Source organism: Egretta garzetta, unplaced genomic scaffold, assembly GCF_000687185.1.
Source record: "Egretta garzetta isolate BGI_Z169 unplaced genomic scaffold, ASM68718v1 scaffold553, whole genome shotgun sequence".
Taxonomy (NCBI): domain Eukaryota; kingdom Metazoa; phylum Chordata; class Aves; order Pelecaniformes; family Ardeidae; genus Egretta; species Egretta garzetta.
In genome coordinates, this window is record NW_009259328.1 from 2637969 (window position 1) to 2654977 (window position 17009).

General features: G+C 36.0%; 1 protein-coding gene across 1 annotated transcript in view; it reads right to left on the reverse strand.

Annotated features, from left to right (window-relative positions):
- ATP2B2 (ATPase plasma membrane Ca2+ transporting 2) overlaps nucleotides 1-17009 on the reverse strand; it is a 192912-nt gene that overhangs the window by 49404 nt on the left and 126499 nt on the right. Inside the window, 2 exon segments of the mRNA XM_035892214.1 lie at nucleotides 1781-2015; nucleotides 2599-2840. Of these exon segments, the coding sequence (XP_035748107.1) occupies nucleotides 1781-2015; nucleotides 2599-2840 (477 nt within the window).

Below are 17009 nucleotides of genomic sequence, written 5' to 3' on the forward strand. Positions count from 1 at the left end.
GGAAAGAGGACTGAGTTGCAGTTCCAGTGGTCGCTGACAGTTAAAAACTTTCTGAGTTTATATATAGGTGAGCTAGAGCATTAAGGGATCACTGCAGACAGAACATATTAAGAATGCTTTTAAATATTTTTAAAGACTTGCAATGTCAGGTGTAGGGACAGATGGATTAGCAGCAAGAGCCCATCTGATGACAATTAAAGCAAATGCTGTTTATCTGATGGTTGCAGAGCTGAGAAGTTTATCATTCAGTTTTTGCCTAAGTAAGACTTACTTTATAACATAACTTCCCTGATACTGAAAATAACCCCAAGAAACCTATTATCAGGAAAAGCAGTTATTCATTTGGTACCTGTAGTTGCAATTATGTCATGCTAGTTTCCAAAGCTACAGCAGTCAGAAGTATGTAAAAGCCTACTTTATAAAGGACTCGGTGATTCATTTATATTTTTGGAGGTTTAATTTATATTTTTTAATTTATACTTTTGATGTTTTAGTAAAAAAAAAAAATTCCTAACATGCCTAGCATTGCCACCAATTCTCAGTGGATCAAATACAAAGATTTAGACATGATGACATCCAGCAAAAATGTAAAATGAGACAGAAGAATAAAAGAGACAAAGATTGGTACCAAACTACTTTTTGCAGCATGAGAACCCTCTCCTTTGTGTAAGAGAAATTTGAGTTATCTTTCAATGATCTTACTCCAAAGCAAACCACAGTCATTAATCATCTACTGAAATAACAGCAGAATTGAAGAGTGGATTTCTTGGAGAAAAACGGGAGAGCATTAATTGCTCCCCCCATTTGTGGGAGATGCTGGGGCAGGTGCTCTCACATCAGGCCACGGGCTGCAGCTCTGCCTACACAGTAGCCGTGGCCACACATTCGTGGTTGAGTCAGTGACAAAAGCACCAAAGGTGTCAAAAATGCGCGCGTTTTATGCTCAGCACTTTCAACTTTTGGACCTACCTTCTGTCACTGTTCCTAAACTGTAAAATGGAATTAACTCTCCACCACCAAGATTAATGATCAAGAACCACATACACAGGTCAGAAACAAAACTTCTACCTCTTAATGCACCCTTTGCATTACTGTAGTAATATAATTTACAAGTGTCCAGCGTGTGCACCCAATACTGATTTTCTTGGTTGAGTTAAACTTTTAGTCATATTTTCACAAGGCATTTAAGTATAGTATCCTTGAAATCTACAGCCTTTCCATGGCAAAGCGGTTCCTCATCCAAGTCCAACATTAAAAAGTTTTCCTGAGCAGCCATCAATTACAATCTTAAGACAATTAGTGAAGTGGCAAGTGTTACAGTAAAACACAAAACTCCAAGACTGCGTGCCATTTCTGTGGAAAGCCAGCACGTTGCAGTTATAATCAGGGCAAGTACAACCACTACACATCTTTTTGCTACTTTCAGAGTTGCATATCACCACATTACTTAAAGGAAAATTCTTGAATATCTGGTGACATAACAAAACTTCTTCTGGTCAGTCCTCCTGTATACTACCCCTTGAGAGAATGTTAAGTCATCTCAATCCTGTAGTTCAAAAAGCCCTATTTTGATTTATTTAAGTATCAGTTCATTAATAGTTAATTTTTATCAAGTTAATTATTTGACTTTTTATCAAGTAAATTCTGTTTCTGAAGCTCACTTCCATCTTCTTTGACAAAGCTAATTAAAAAAAAAAAAGATTAAAATTCCAAGAAATTTGTAGTTCAATTTATGTTCAGTTGTCTGAGCAATGCTTTGTAATGTAAGAATTTGATATACCTCTGGCCTTACTGGGTCTTCAATGCCAACAACACAAATGCAGGTCAGGTCAGATAAAATGTCATTTTCATTGTCCCAGTCAGGCTCTGGGCTGCTGTTAAAGTCTCGGAAAGCAACACAGATAGTTCTCAGTCCATCGCAGGCCATAGGTTCAATCACTTTCTTCACCATTTCATCTCGGTCACGCGGTCTGAAGATACGAGGTTCACCAGCTGCATTAAGGATCCTGGAACATCTTTTTTATTTATGGGGGAAAAAAAAAAGTTGATTGTGTATTTGCATGACTGCTAAAAAGCATTTCCTTATATCGACTCATTTCATTCAACACTTCCAGACTTTCCTTTTTTGATGGCAAATTTAAAATTTCTAGTGTAAATTTCTAGATTAAACAAGAAGATTCACTACTTAAATATCAGAATTTGTTTGTAACTTAATACAGGGACACCAAGAGCCCTTCACCCATTATTTCCTCAATACCTATGTAATGATGAGCTACAACTTACAATGAAATTGAAAAATCCTTATTTTCCAAACGGGCTGAATATAAAGAATCCATTCATAAATTATCAAATGTAGGCCCAATTCAAATCAAATGTAGGCTGGGCAATGATAAAAAAAACCAAAACCCAAACAGTTCTGCAAGAGTGAGCACTTAAAAAAAAAAATAGAAAAGAACAATAACAGCTTATACTACTACAGCATGTCATGTTTCTACTGTAAGTAGCAAATTCCATATACTGAAATTCCCACATATATCTTATTAGTGTCAGAATATTTTTCATTTTGGAAAAACACAGCAACTAATCCATTGAACTTACTTCTTCAGAACAATTTCAGAAGCTCCTTTGCTGTACATTCGGAAGCTGCCATCTGGCATTTTAATGACAGTACTCATTGACTTCCTGACAGAGTTGAAGGTGTAAACTTTATAGAGTTTCTCCTCAGGGATGAGGTTCCGAACAGGCTCATAGTCCTGCTTCAAATCCAGGACAAATCCCAAGAGGCCACACTCTGTCTTGTTGCCTACCTGGCGAGGCAGGCCACCTTCTTTTTCTGGTGGCTGAAGAGAATAAAAATCAGATATTAATTTCACTGATGATAAGCAGTATACGCCTTCTGAACAATTAATAACAAAGTTATGGTGTACAGTTTAAGATCTCAAACTCTAACTGTGCAATCATGTCTTCCAATTTTTAAAAGCTAGCAAAAAATCCATAGAGCTTTAACACACTTGAAGCAGCTATTCTCACAGTAACATTTCTCTAGACAAGTAGCTACATTTGGTCTCTTGCATTTCTTTTCTTTTGAATTAGCCATTGGCAGTTGAATAGCTTGTGATGGTTAGGCAATACATCATTAAAAATTAAGTAACTTTCTTATGCTCAAAAATAATTAATTCTCATTTGTCACAGAGTATTTTCTTTTCTCACTTGCTTAGAATTATATTGTTTTGCTGACTTTCATGGTTATAACAGTGAGAAAGATCTGTCCTTTTTTTTCTACCAGTCATTTATTCATAACAGTAAATCTCAGTGAAAAGGGTGTTTCCAATAATCTGTAAAATAACAATTCTGCATCTAAAAGTACCCATTTCTAGAATTACCATACTTTAGTCTGCTGCTTCAGACAATAAATGCTTTCTATGATACAAAAAATGGAGTAAGGTCAAACATTTTGCAACTCAGGACAATTCTCAGTCCTTCTAGAGACAAGGAAGGCTTTACCTTCCCAGTCAAAATACAAAGAAAGAAACACACATTTTATTTACAAACTTTCTTGGAGGTGTAATACACCCCAAACAAAAAGTTCCTGTGTTGTCAAGACTGGAGATTGACTTAAAGCGACCCACGTGTGAACTAGAGACTGTTGATAACTTAAATTTTTGTGTACTCAGTAGAATTAGAAAAGTGTTGTTTAAGCTAGGGCTAAACTACACTTTGGGGAACCAAAGAAGGGAAAGTCCTTTCACAACTTTAATTTGCATTGAAAACAGGGTTTGATTTGACTCAAGACAAGACTCTAGATCATCATTTTCAACATGATTTAAACTTTTGCCTCACATTTTGCAGCTTTAGGACTGCAAGACTATATTCAGAATCCATGTTTAATTTCATTATAGACTTTAAAATCCAGTCTACTTTGGAAATGGGCTTTCTGAGTAGACAGAATTCCCTGCATTGCCCCTCAGTAAGATTTGAATTCTTGCAACAGGCTCAGCCACAAAAAGGCAAAAGGGGACCTTTAAGTAAGCATTAGCAAGTAAGTAAGTATTCCAGATAACTGCCAGTTGCAGCTGGTTTAAAAAAACAAAGGTCAGATGGATTTTCCATAAGAGTCATCTTTCTGTCACCAGGAAAATATATACCTGGTGACAGATAGATTAATGTAATTTCTTTTTCAGAGAGAGGCATCTATGGTGAGCAATACATAATAACCTAAAAATCTCTTTCTCAGAGAGATTTATCCTTCCAAAAAGAATTTTCTTCTACAATTTTCATCTTTCTTCTACACGAACCATCTTTTTTACTGAGTTAAATGGGTCATATTTGTGTTGCTATGACATTTTAGCATTACTCCAGGGTCAATGTAAACCACTGACACTCAGCAAAAAATGCTAATATGATATATGCATTTTATTATATGCTATAACAACTTGCCCTGCTATAATCCCATTATACTGTGATGTAACTTCCCTCTGGATTCTCAAATTCCCTTAGGAATCCCTAGTTTAAAACCCAAGACCTTGTAGTAATGTGTATCTGGAAGGATTATTACATTCAGTGGATGTGAAAACCTTGGTTAGGAGTCAAAAAAACCACCATTGAAAATACAGTTTTGTTTAAATAAATGAGGTTCATTTTCATGACATTGCAGGCACACAGTTCCTAAATTTTGCTAAGAACTTCAGGTTTCCCAAAGCAACAGAGCAATCCGCTTCACTGTCTGGGTAGCGATGCTGCATCATACCGAACTCTTTCAATTTTAGATCTAAATCTTCATTTATGCTTTGGTTCTCTCTGCCACTGAAGTCAGTGAATCTCGACACTTAATGTGAATATGATCAAGCCACTAGCAAACACACACTGGAAAACAATGAAAGACATAATTTTTGTTCCATCAAAGAAATGCAATCCTAGACAATAATTAATTTATACATATGATTTCATCATGACCTGATGTGAAGGGATATTGAGAAAATAAAAATCTATCCACGTTTCACCATATATAAAACTAAATGTTCGAGTCTTTCTCAAATTATTTTTATTTCAACAAAAAGTAGATCACACTCTCCTCTTCTTACTGCAGTCTAAAAATAGATTTCTTTTAGTGAATATATTTTGAATGCAAATACGTAAGCAAGGGGAAAAAATACCAGTGAAAATAAAATGAACAGACATTTCAGAAAGGTTTCAAAATCTAACAAGTGGCCACCTCCCTCTAGAGCAGCTGCTGTCGCCATATTCTTTGTACATTACATTATAATAAAGCATATGGTGGTGAGAGCTGGCAAGTAGCACTTCCTTTCCTGCACTGTTTCAGATCAAAATCTATATGCCAAAATGAGTCTCCTTGCAGATTGTTCTTGACAATTCTTTGCAGAAGCTGCTGGCTTTTAAAACCTCCTACTGTGCTGTATCTAAATTTATTTCTTGCTGAAATCTGCAGGTTATGGCACCTGGAAAACAATTAAAAGGACAGCCCAAAGGGTTTATTTTTGAATAATTAACTAGGAACAACTTCACTGACTCCTCAGAGAATGAAAACCCTTTGACAACACATGAGAGAGAGCTTTTGAACTGTGATTTGCAAATAGGAACTTCATCTTTTTGAATGCACTGCTTCTCAAGAGCTCAGTGAAAGATCTGTTGCTAGTCAAAGGACTGCTACATACTGTACAATCTTTTGCTAGGAAGAAACTGATCCCATGTCCTCCAGTAACTACTTTCCACTGATGCTTGTAAAATGTTTTCAAATGTTTCTTCTGAGTCTTTATATTATTTATGTAATAATATTTCAGTTGTAAGTAAATACTTGCAATGTAAAACAAACTGCAGACATTAAAAAATAGTTGTTATAACTATCAAATCAAAATAGGTTTCCAGGTCAAATTACAGTTGCATTATTGAGGCTTAATAATACCAACCCAAAAGCTAGTATTGACCTAATACTGAATTTGTATTACAAAAGGAATTTTCAGAATTATTTCACTGGAAAATAATTGACTAATAAAATGGGTTAAGAAGGAAGAAAGAGAAAATTGTGGACATAACTTAAAGAGGTGATTCAACTTCTAAAATTACATTAGGAAATCATAATGCTTCCATTTTTACCACAACACTTGCTAAGCCTCATTTTTCTCATTGCCCCTCCCTTTTGATGTGGAAAGAGAGGACCTGGCAAGAAGATCCAAGTAGTCTTTCCAAATTAAAATGTTAGTATTTCATACATTATCTGAAGTCATAATTTCTTTTATGTTATTCTCCTGTGTTCTACAGATTGAACTACTCCATTAGAATAATGACAATGTAAATACACCAATTTAATTAAGATAAAAAATGTAACTTTTCTAGAATATTATATCCATATCGAATGTTCCATATCAACTTCATGCACAATCATTAGACAGCAGAAAATACATTTTTAAAATTAAATTGTGAAAAATTTCCACTCTATAGTTTGTTTACTCAAAAAAGAGAAAATGGACCAGGATATGCGGGAATTTTCTCTGTAAATTTAAACATTATATATGTAAAATTTAAAATAACTGAGAAGGATGAATGCTGTTTGAATCGTGATATTTTTAATTCCTAATACCATAACAAGGAGAACTAAAACTAAAAAACTACATAGGAATGCACATCCCTGCATAAGAATGCAATAGAAACTTCGATAAAGCTTGTCTGGAAATAGGTTTGATACGCAAAGATTTACAGAAATTGTTTTTCCACTTCCACTAATTATTTAGAAAGCTTACCTAATAATCCTATCTGACTTTTCCAAACAATACTGCAGAACTTTTCTTTGGTTTTATTGAACTTCTGCCCAAACTATACTTTCAAAGTTATCCCAGTACATAGCATACCAGCTTTCTGGGCAGACCACAACTGGCGCATTAATTATACACATGACTAGGATAATACTAATTAACCAAACTCCAAACATTTTATTAGACTACACAAAACATCTTTTTGCAGATTAAAACCAAGAATAACAAAACAGCATCCTAAAGAAAAATTTCACTACAAATACCTGGCATCAGCTCTATACTATTAAAATGTTATGAATTCACATTAGTAAGATCTTTATTCAGGAATAGATATGAGTATGTTGTGCAGATTCTGATCTTTGCTACCCTTGAGGACACATCTAGAATAATGTCGACTTGAATCATGAGGAAGAGCACAATTTGTCCTCAGACTGTTTAAAAGCAACATGCTTTCTGATAATGTACATGCTATTTTACCACTCAGAATCATCACTGCAAGGTGCAGTTGTGTCGAAATTCAGTTTAAGTCAAAAGTCAGTTTGAATTGGGATCAGCATAAGGGACTGAAAAAAGAACAGTTAACAACTTGGAGCTGGTTGTGTAATCATTTTGGCATCAGAAGAAACAGACTGCGTTAACCTTATGTACCATTCTGATCTCACTCAGTGGGTTTAAAGCCCAACATTTAAAAGTTTAAGGGTTTCATGGGTTTTATTTATGCTTATGCACACCGCTGAGTAGTCTAACAAAGGTGTTCCCATTCACTTATATGATGCCTGCTCATCAGAAAGTAAAATTTATCTCCTTTTTACCTTCAGACAATTAAAAATTTTTATAAACTAAAGTTATACGGGTATCTTCCTTTACTTCATTTCAAGCTCAAGCAAATAATTTAAATTCCAAAGAACTAGAGGTCCACTTCCCTTAAGGATGGTGAGCAGTTAAATTCCCAACTTTCATCAGTTTGCTCCATAATGCATCACTTTTTGGGTCCCATGATTACACAGTCATCACTGCAAAGCCACAAGTGCAATTTGGCTCTAAACCAGACAACAAAAAAATGTTTGGGAACCCTTTAATAGATGCTGTACATGCTCCAGTAACAAATACTGGCCATATTTTCTAAATATAATAGGATTTGTGTTTCACACAGTATATAACAGGGTTACACAGTGCTGTACAGAAGCCAGAAAAATATCATAGGGTGGTGTGCAATACATTTTCAGGAGTACAGCTCATCTAAAATAAAAAAGTCATAGGCTTAAACAAGCAATTTGATTGTGAAGGATTTCTGACAAAGAGGAGACTTGTGGGGAAAAAAGATTACATTCACCTCTAATGGTGGCATATATTTTGGGCCTGGGGATTATCAACAGCATGTTTTGTAGGAAAAATGATCAGACAGAAAGAATCAAACAGAAGGTAATGGGAGAAGGGGAAATGGTTTTAGTAAATTCCCCCTTTATTACCACATCTCTCCTTTTTTCTTTAAACAATTCCTACATGAAACATCTCCAACACATACAGGAGGACATGGAGCATTTGAATCCAAAATCAGTGGAAGGAACAGGATTAAGAGGAAAAAAATGGTTTTACACAGATGTGTATTGGTAATCAAGCACATCAGCAGTATTCCCTCACATAAAATAGGACTAAAACATAGGAGAATGCAGAGAAGGAAATAATAAATGGATCACATAAATAAATACCTGAAATTTCACCATTGCTGCCCTTGAATTGACATGTGTCCCGTACTTCTATTCTGAAAAGACTGGAAAAGGGGGATGCAACGGGTAAATCCTTTTGCTTCCCTTTATCCACAAACCCCTAATACCCATGGCAGCTCTGTGTCTTGGGAAAACATGCACCAAATAAGTCACTGCAAGTTCTCACTATTTACACTAGGCACCAGCAGCCACCATCATAAACCTATCAAAACCAAGGCAATTTATTCCAAATCCTGACTGACAAGCACTGTTTTGTTAGCCCGCTGGATACGCATCCCAGATCTGGACAACCTAAACCAAAGGCACTTAAAACATGGTTCAGCACTCACAAGAGAGAGAAAATCTGAAGACTAAAATCAGAAATGTAAACAACATTGTTCAGTAGTAAAGTTACACATCCGTAAATTGTTACTTAACCCTAGTAGCCAGCAAGGCTGCCTTCTCACTGAACCAGCTACTGTACAGCCCCTTAATTACTCCGTGCTGAATTCAGGCAGCAGTCTCACATCATTTAGACCTCTAGGCTACAGTAAAACTGCAGTCTCAAAGTACACTGATACTGCATGTCAAGCCTATGTCAGGACCTCAACTTGCTGGCAGTTCAAACTGTTAAAGCCATAAGATAACCTTAATCTCTCTCATGGTTAGAGAGTGCCCAGGACACCCTGCTGAGCTCAGTTACGCTGTCTCAGCAAGAAACGAGCAGCAATGGAGCAGCAGCTTAAGAGACTTCCCCACCAGTGATCAGATGCGTGCTGCGCCCTTCAGCCAACACGAAGCAGGCTCCTCAGACAACTGACAGCAGTGTTATTCAACAACCCCTTAACTATCAGATCTGCCCAAACTTCCTAGGAAACTGGTAACACGAATTTTTGACTGTACAGGGTGTAAGAAACAACATATTTGTACAGTAGCCAGAACAATGGAATTATTTAGGTACAACCGGCATAATTAGATCTACTACAACAGTTGGAGGATATTCAAATCTGGGCTTTCTGCATCAGTTCAGCTCCGATGCAGGGTAATTATTTAATTTTTAGGAGTATAATTATTTAATTTTTTTTCTATTATCTAAGACTGACCTGAAAATGATGCAACAATCTATTTAATTAATGCAATGCTGTGGTACCATGTAATTCTCATTGCTAGCACTTGAGAGGGATCCAAGTTTATTCAGATATAACATTATATAAAACCAGCATATTTCAACATCTCTTGTTGCCTCAAACAATAGCAAGGCAATCTTCATATAAAAAGGGCCCAGCTGTAATTATGTAATGTATCAGTGTGACATTTCCTATCAACATGGCAAAGTTAAGAGAGCAGCAGCGATGTGGCTCAGTGAATATGGACTCATCCTTGTTTCAGCTCACATAACAGGAACAAGGAAAAAATGATACTATCCATAAATTCCTTCAAGAGTGATTATGAAAGAAGATGAAATTATGCATGAAGAACAGACTGACAGGCTGGTGTGGCAGTCTCTGCTCCCTCCCTCATTGACTGTTACCTATTTTTACATTCAAAGAGAGCTAATACTTTGCCCTTAATTTTAATAACAAATAATTAAATTACCCTTTTAGTTTGAAGGACAAATTTACCTTTAATTCATTTGAATAATGAAAGGATGAGGCCAAAAAATACTACTGCAAACAGGAAAATTGTTGTTTCTTCTCACTAGTTAAAGGTAAAAGCTAGATATGTCAGTCCTGTATACATTTTTCACATAATTACAGAGTAGTTGGGCCTGGCAGGCACCAGCCTCCCCCTTTTGGAAGACCATCTAAGCCCAGCACCCCTGCCGAAGCAGGTCGCTCTGGGCTGTGTCCACTTGGGTGTTGAATACATCCAGGCAGGGACACTCCACAACCTCTCTAGGCAACCTGTGCCAATCGTGACCACACTCACAGTAAACGTGGTTTCTGATGTTTAAAAGGGATTTCCTGTGTTTCAGTTTGCTCTCACTGCCTTTTTGCCTTTTACTGGGCACCACTGAGAAGAATCTGGCTCCACCTTCTTTATTCCCTCCCGTTAGGTATTTATGCACATTGACAATGTTCCCCCTGAGCTTTCTCTTCTCCACGCTGAACAGTCCCAGTTTTTGCAATGTCCAACTTGCATGTCAGGCATTCAGCCCCATCATCCAGATCGTTAATGATGTGAAACAGTATTGGCCCCCCTTACTAACCACTGGGCTACACCATTACTGATCAGCTTCCAGGTGGACTTTACTGTCACAGCCCCGAGACCAGCAGCTCAGCCAGGTTTCAGTCTACTTCACTGTCCTCTCTTCCAGCCCATACTTAATCGTTTTTTCAATTCACTCTCAAGAACAGATGATGCAAGTTAAAAATACAGACATAACATGCACTGTCTGTGCATAAACTTTCAGACATGCAAAATGTTGACATATATAAGCAATTTGCACTACTCATATGAGAATATTACTCCAAGATATAGAGAACTTGTTAGAACTAATTAGAACAAAAATTGATATTACCTTCAGCTTCACAACCAGAGAATGGGATAGCTATAGTAGAAGCAATATTTGAGGTAGTTAACAAAGGCTAAATTTAACTGCATTTATCTATGTAATTAATATAATTGGGCCCAGAGCAAGGATTTCTTATTTCAAATTATTAAAATTAATTTAAAATTAAGAATACCTTTTCATAAAGTTGTGCACATGTAACTGAATAATACTTATTCTAAGGAACCAAACATTGACATGTATGTTATATTTATACATTACAGTTCATTAGTAACTCCATAATCAAAAGATGTGCCACATCAGTTATTCCTTTTCATCTCCTAATCCATTTTGGTTCTCTAATTTGAACTTTTTCCTTTTGTTATAAATATTCAAGATTAAAATAATTAAAATAGAAGTTCAGATGCCTTTTAATTTGAAAAATAAAAATAATTTTTAAAAATCCCTCAATTCCAAATGACAACTATTCATGGCAGAATTTAAGTAGAGGTACATTAATATACCACATTACAGCGCAAAGAATGAACTCTGCCTTGTTATGGCACTACTGATTAATCATACTTATGATTAGGATACTCCACCCTTAGTGTTTCCAAATTAAACTGAATTTTACAGACACCGATTTTTCTCCACGTTTTCCCCAGAAGAGTCTTGGTATATTTATTACACTATGTTATTCATCTGCATTGAGGGGCTTTTCTATTGTTATTGATCAAAACCATTAGTATGTTCCATTATAATGTATCATTTAATGACAACTTGGCTCTCAAATTTTGAAAATTATGTATTCCATTTCCAAATTTGGACACTAAAAATCTCCACTCTTGTCTTTTTGTACAGACCTATTCATAGGGAACTGGCAATTGTTAGATTTATACTAATGCCATTCCAGCTTTGTTTAAGTGCAGCAAGAACTGTTGACAAGTAACCTATATAATCAAAATAATTAGACACAGAACTTATTATTAACTTACTTTAATTAACAACCAATTTACTTTAAATATAGTCTAAGTACAAGGTTTCAGTTAAAGCTAGCTATAAAGAAGTGAGAGCATGCTTCTCCCCTATTACCAATATCATTAGAACCAGTGACAAATGTGCCATTTCTAAAACAAATTAATTAAAATTAAGAACAGTTTAATAGACTTTATAACTTTCTGATAATTTCTCCATATATTTGGCAAATGCTTGTTATATTTTCATGAAAGACAAAGCTGAATATTTTTCTTTAAGTACAAAACAGAAATTGCACTTAATTGCAGAACTGTAATTGGTAGCCCCATAATGACAACCCAAACATCTGCTACCTGGTTTAAGAGCTATTAAACTGAGGTTTTACTGCATGCTGATATTAGACTGGCTTCATGAGTGTTGTGGACACAGAAAACGGAGACAGGAGATAAACTGCATAACATTGAGATGATCAGGTAGTGAAAATTCATTTTCTAGGCAACTTCTGCAGTTTATAAAGTATATTTCCAAGTTAGAACAAATACTAGGGATTTACATGTTTCTGTCAACATTAAAAGCATTAATGCATCCGTTTTAGGGCTGAAACCTCATCTTTTAGATTTGAGGAAAGAGAGATATTGTGTTCAGGGCCTGTCTCTTCTCCCAAGTAACAAGTGATGGGGCGAGAGGAAATGGCCTCAAGTTGTGCCAGGGGAGGTTTAGATTGGATATTAGGAAACATTTCTTTACTGAAAGGGTTATCAGGCACTGGAAGGGGCTGCCCAGGGACATTGTCGAGTTCCCATCCCTGAAGGTATTTAAAAGCCGGGCAGACAAGGTGCTTAGGGCCATGGTTTAGTAGTGGACAAGTATGGTTGGACTCTATGATCCTAAAGGTCTTTTCCAACCAAATGATTCTATGTTTTCTGTAGTTATAGCAGTGCTCTAACAAGCAATTATACATTTGGAAAATGTCCTCTGAGTCACTCTAATAGACACCATAATGATCTATCAACAGTTTTCTCCCTAGCATCTCAAGACTTTTTCTCACCAAGTTTGCCTATGAAAACCTTATTCAATGTTTCTGAACATGTCATCATCAAAATTCCAGTTACATAATCTTCCTCCTTTTTAATTAACTAGTTAACTCTCTTAATCAAAATTAATCACCTTTTCAAAAAACACCTCTATTAGTAGTCTGAAGTGCCTCTTATGCATGCGTTCTATTAGCTATCATACATGAATTTCAACCACAAAGTTATGAAATGCACATCATCTATTCCATGTTATCTAAATATACCGACTCTCATTTCACTTGCACAACCTTCTCTAAGCTTTTCACTAATTAGGACTGGAAATCTTGTAGTGTACTGTAGACATTAAATCATCAATTAGGCTAATGAATTGGACAAACATCCCAAAAAACAGTGCTGCGATCTGAAAAATGTGTACTGTGATAATGATGGTACTATACAAGAATTTTAACATGACATTAAATAACAGAAAATGCAAGTCCTTTACATATGCACATTAAAATCCTGAATTTCAATAAAAGACTATTCACAGGTAGCTGATCTGTGCATACAGTCTTCATTGGTACAAAACTTATCAATACTTTGGATTTTCTATTTTTCTACTAAAGACAGGAAAAACAGATTTCTAGAAAGACTAAACCAAAGCAAAAATCAGTCTTAATACTCACTGCCTTTCTGGTCACAGCATGATTACAAGCAATTTGTATAGTTTAAGGAGCTAAATTTAGTAAGTGCAAAACAAACCTAGCCACGTGAAACGTAGAAGCAAGGGGTTTTTTTCACTTGACTTAAGCTACTGATTATAGCCCATCATAATTATAGATCTTCCCTGTTAACAGTACTCATTTCCAGAGTAAGGGAAAGGGTTCTTCAAGCATCTATTTCTAAATGTGTCTAAAAACACTAACAGAAGCTATTTCACTTATCATACAAAAATTTACTCCTCTTTAAATCTATACTAGCATGTATCAGCTGAAATTATTTTTGAATTGGTTTTGGTTAGTTAGGGGTTGTTTTTTTGGGAGGCAAATGCATGAGCTCAAGTGTATATAATATGTTAGAGCAATGCTTATCTAATGCTTTCTCAGAGGGATTTTTTTTGCATGATTGGTGGGGTAATGTTTGAAATGCATTACAAATTCAGTCCTCTGGCCAGTCCCTCTCCTTGTCAGGATACCAAGAGTGATGCCTTTGCTGGGCAGAATAGCAGACTGAGACCGCAGCCAATTTTTATCTGGTTATTCATTCAGAAGGAAACAGGACAGGAATGATGGAGAGGCTGAACATCCTGTCTTTCTTTACAGGAAAGTTCATCCAGAAAAATTTGTCTCTCACCTCTTCCAAATATATAGCCCCTAGCAAACCAGCATCGAGCACTGCCAACCCTTCTCCTTTGGAACGAAGGTAACTTAATTCTCTGCTCACCTGAATAAGTAGAAACCATGGAAAAATAACAATGGCATAAGAAATACACAGTGGAAGTTTTTAACATGCTCAATACTTTAATTCTGCCCAACACTCATTCATAATTTCAGAGGGATGAGATGTGCCAGTGTCTCCATAAAGACTCGCCAGAAGCCAGCCATACTCTTTTGCTGCATATGTTTGCACTTACACACGTGAAACAGTTTTGTAGTAGCACTTACTAAAGTTGTTCAGAATTTTCAAAATTTCATTTCTAGAAGCTTAATTTTTCCACGCAAGGTGTCTGCCAAAACAGGTCTGTCACTTCTTCAATGATGCTAAGGAACAGTATAGTTTTGACTACGTTGAAATACTCTAGAAACCTTTCTTTTGTAAACTTTCTGTTTCCTCTGCTAGACTCCAGCTGGGAAAAGGATTTTATGTAACGGATGCCTTCTGCCTTCTGTCCATCAAAGTCATATGCCCCTGAAAATCAGATCCATCAAAGCCATATGCCTTTGAGAAGTCAGTGCCCCCTGCAGTTTGCTCAGAACCTGTGGTTACAATTCTTCAGAATCCCATCCATTCTAGAGATTTTTCCGGCTTATCTGGCACCATCTCTAAAAGCAGAAAGGCCATCACTTTTGGACACCTTCCCACACTCACTTGTAAATAATATAGAAATATGATTGACTGGAATGCACAGGAGCTAAGAGCTTCGCATACAAGAGAAGAAAACTGGAAGCTTGAAAGAAAAATTAGTAGTGGGGTCTACATGCAGGAAAAAGCAGGAGCTAGAATTTGAAGCATAGTTTTTTACTTACTGTATATTTAATAACAACTTTCTAGGACTAGCTGTGACTCAAAAGAAAAGAAAAATAATATTTTGCTTACATTAACAGAAATATAATAAATCTTCTTAATTGCAATTTCATTCACAAAGAATAGCAATGCCAGTTTAAAGTCTTCTTCAAGTCTGTAAAGCAAGTCCTGCACATTTATTGCTCTGAAGCTAGCAAGATGTTTTCTGTCATGAATGTCTTTGCTGATCTGGTGCACTGCAGGCATTGTACCAGTTGAGGGGTTTTTGGGTTGTTTTTTTTTCCCCCCAGAGGAATACACCACGCTGGAATTCTGAGAGTGAGAAGAAAACTTACTGAAAACTATGTAATATGTATTATATATTTATGTAACATATCTGAAAGAAAATTAGTCATATTTCATTATGAGGTGATTCAGTCACTGCACTGTTTTCTAATAAGCCTGTTCATGTATCTTTGTTTGATTATAAAACCACTACCATTTTCTATAAAATTGGTATTAAATTATCGCATTTGAAATTATTATCCTCCTGTTCCTGATGATGGAGAACACGAAGGAAACCAACATTAAAACAGATGTGCCTTAAGTAAGTGGTTTACACCCACTCATGTAAAAAGCTCCCGCCAGGAAAACATGCTCCCTGATCATATCCCCTACAAAGTGTTAACACTGAATTCTAACCAGCATATCAATCAGCTCTTAAGTGTGATGACTTTATCTCAGTAGGGTATCATAGGCATGAAAAGAAATGCGTATTAAAATAATTCATTGTGCCAACATATTTTATTAAAAAAAAAAAAATGGTCCTAACAATTATCAGACAACAACAAGCAATATTTATATATCTAGATGAAAACACTTTGGAATACCTTGCAGGAAATGTTGACTTTTAAAGCCCACATTCATCAACAGGCATATTTGGAAACAGTTGGCAGTTATCTCTATAAGTGAATCATCTTATGCCAGTACAAGATGAGTGGAAAATAAAAACATGAAAGTAAGATAAATAACATAAAAGAAAATCCTAGGCAAGATAATAGGAAAAACAGTTGTTGCATCATAGTAAGTTAGAAATCTAATTTACTCATTTTCATACAAGCAAGCAGGGGAAAAATAAGCTAATGTGGTAAATGATATTATAGTAACGAAAAGCTTCCAAGTGATTGTCGGTCCTGTTTATAATCATATAGTGATTATTTATTCCAACAAGAATAAATGGAATCTGCAGTTACCAAACTGCGAAGGAAAGGTAGCCAGGATGACGAAGGTTATTATTACCTTGTTTTCTGTCACATGAAGAAAAAAAAAAAAGTAATATAATTTAACTTGATCATAAACTTTTAGCTAGTATGAGAATAATTTGCCATGCTACTTTCTACAGCACAGGATTATTTTATTTATCCATCTTCTCTTCCAGTGTTCATTTGTTGCTGAGGCAGGACCTTTCTTTGACAGAAAAGGAGACTAGGAACTAAGGAAAAGAGTTCAGGAACTGCAGTCCTGTTGCCAAGTTCATTTAGAATTACAGTTTATTCCATGATAAGAGCTTCAGGAAAGAATTAGCTCTACCTGAGTATATTTATCTCACCTTCTCTACCTGTAGTATTTCTGCCGTATTGTGGGGAAACCTGCCTGGCCTCTGAAGACCACTGATGAAAATACGCAACTTTCTGGAGAGTTTAGCAATGTCAATAGCAGATTTACAGGATGGGCCTGCTCTGATCTCTGCTCCCTAATCCCTCTTTGCTTAGGTAAATCCATCCCACAGACAACTGCCAAGAAGCTTTCTTGGCAACTGGTTCCATTCTACCCG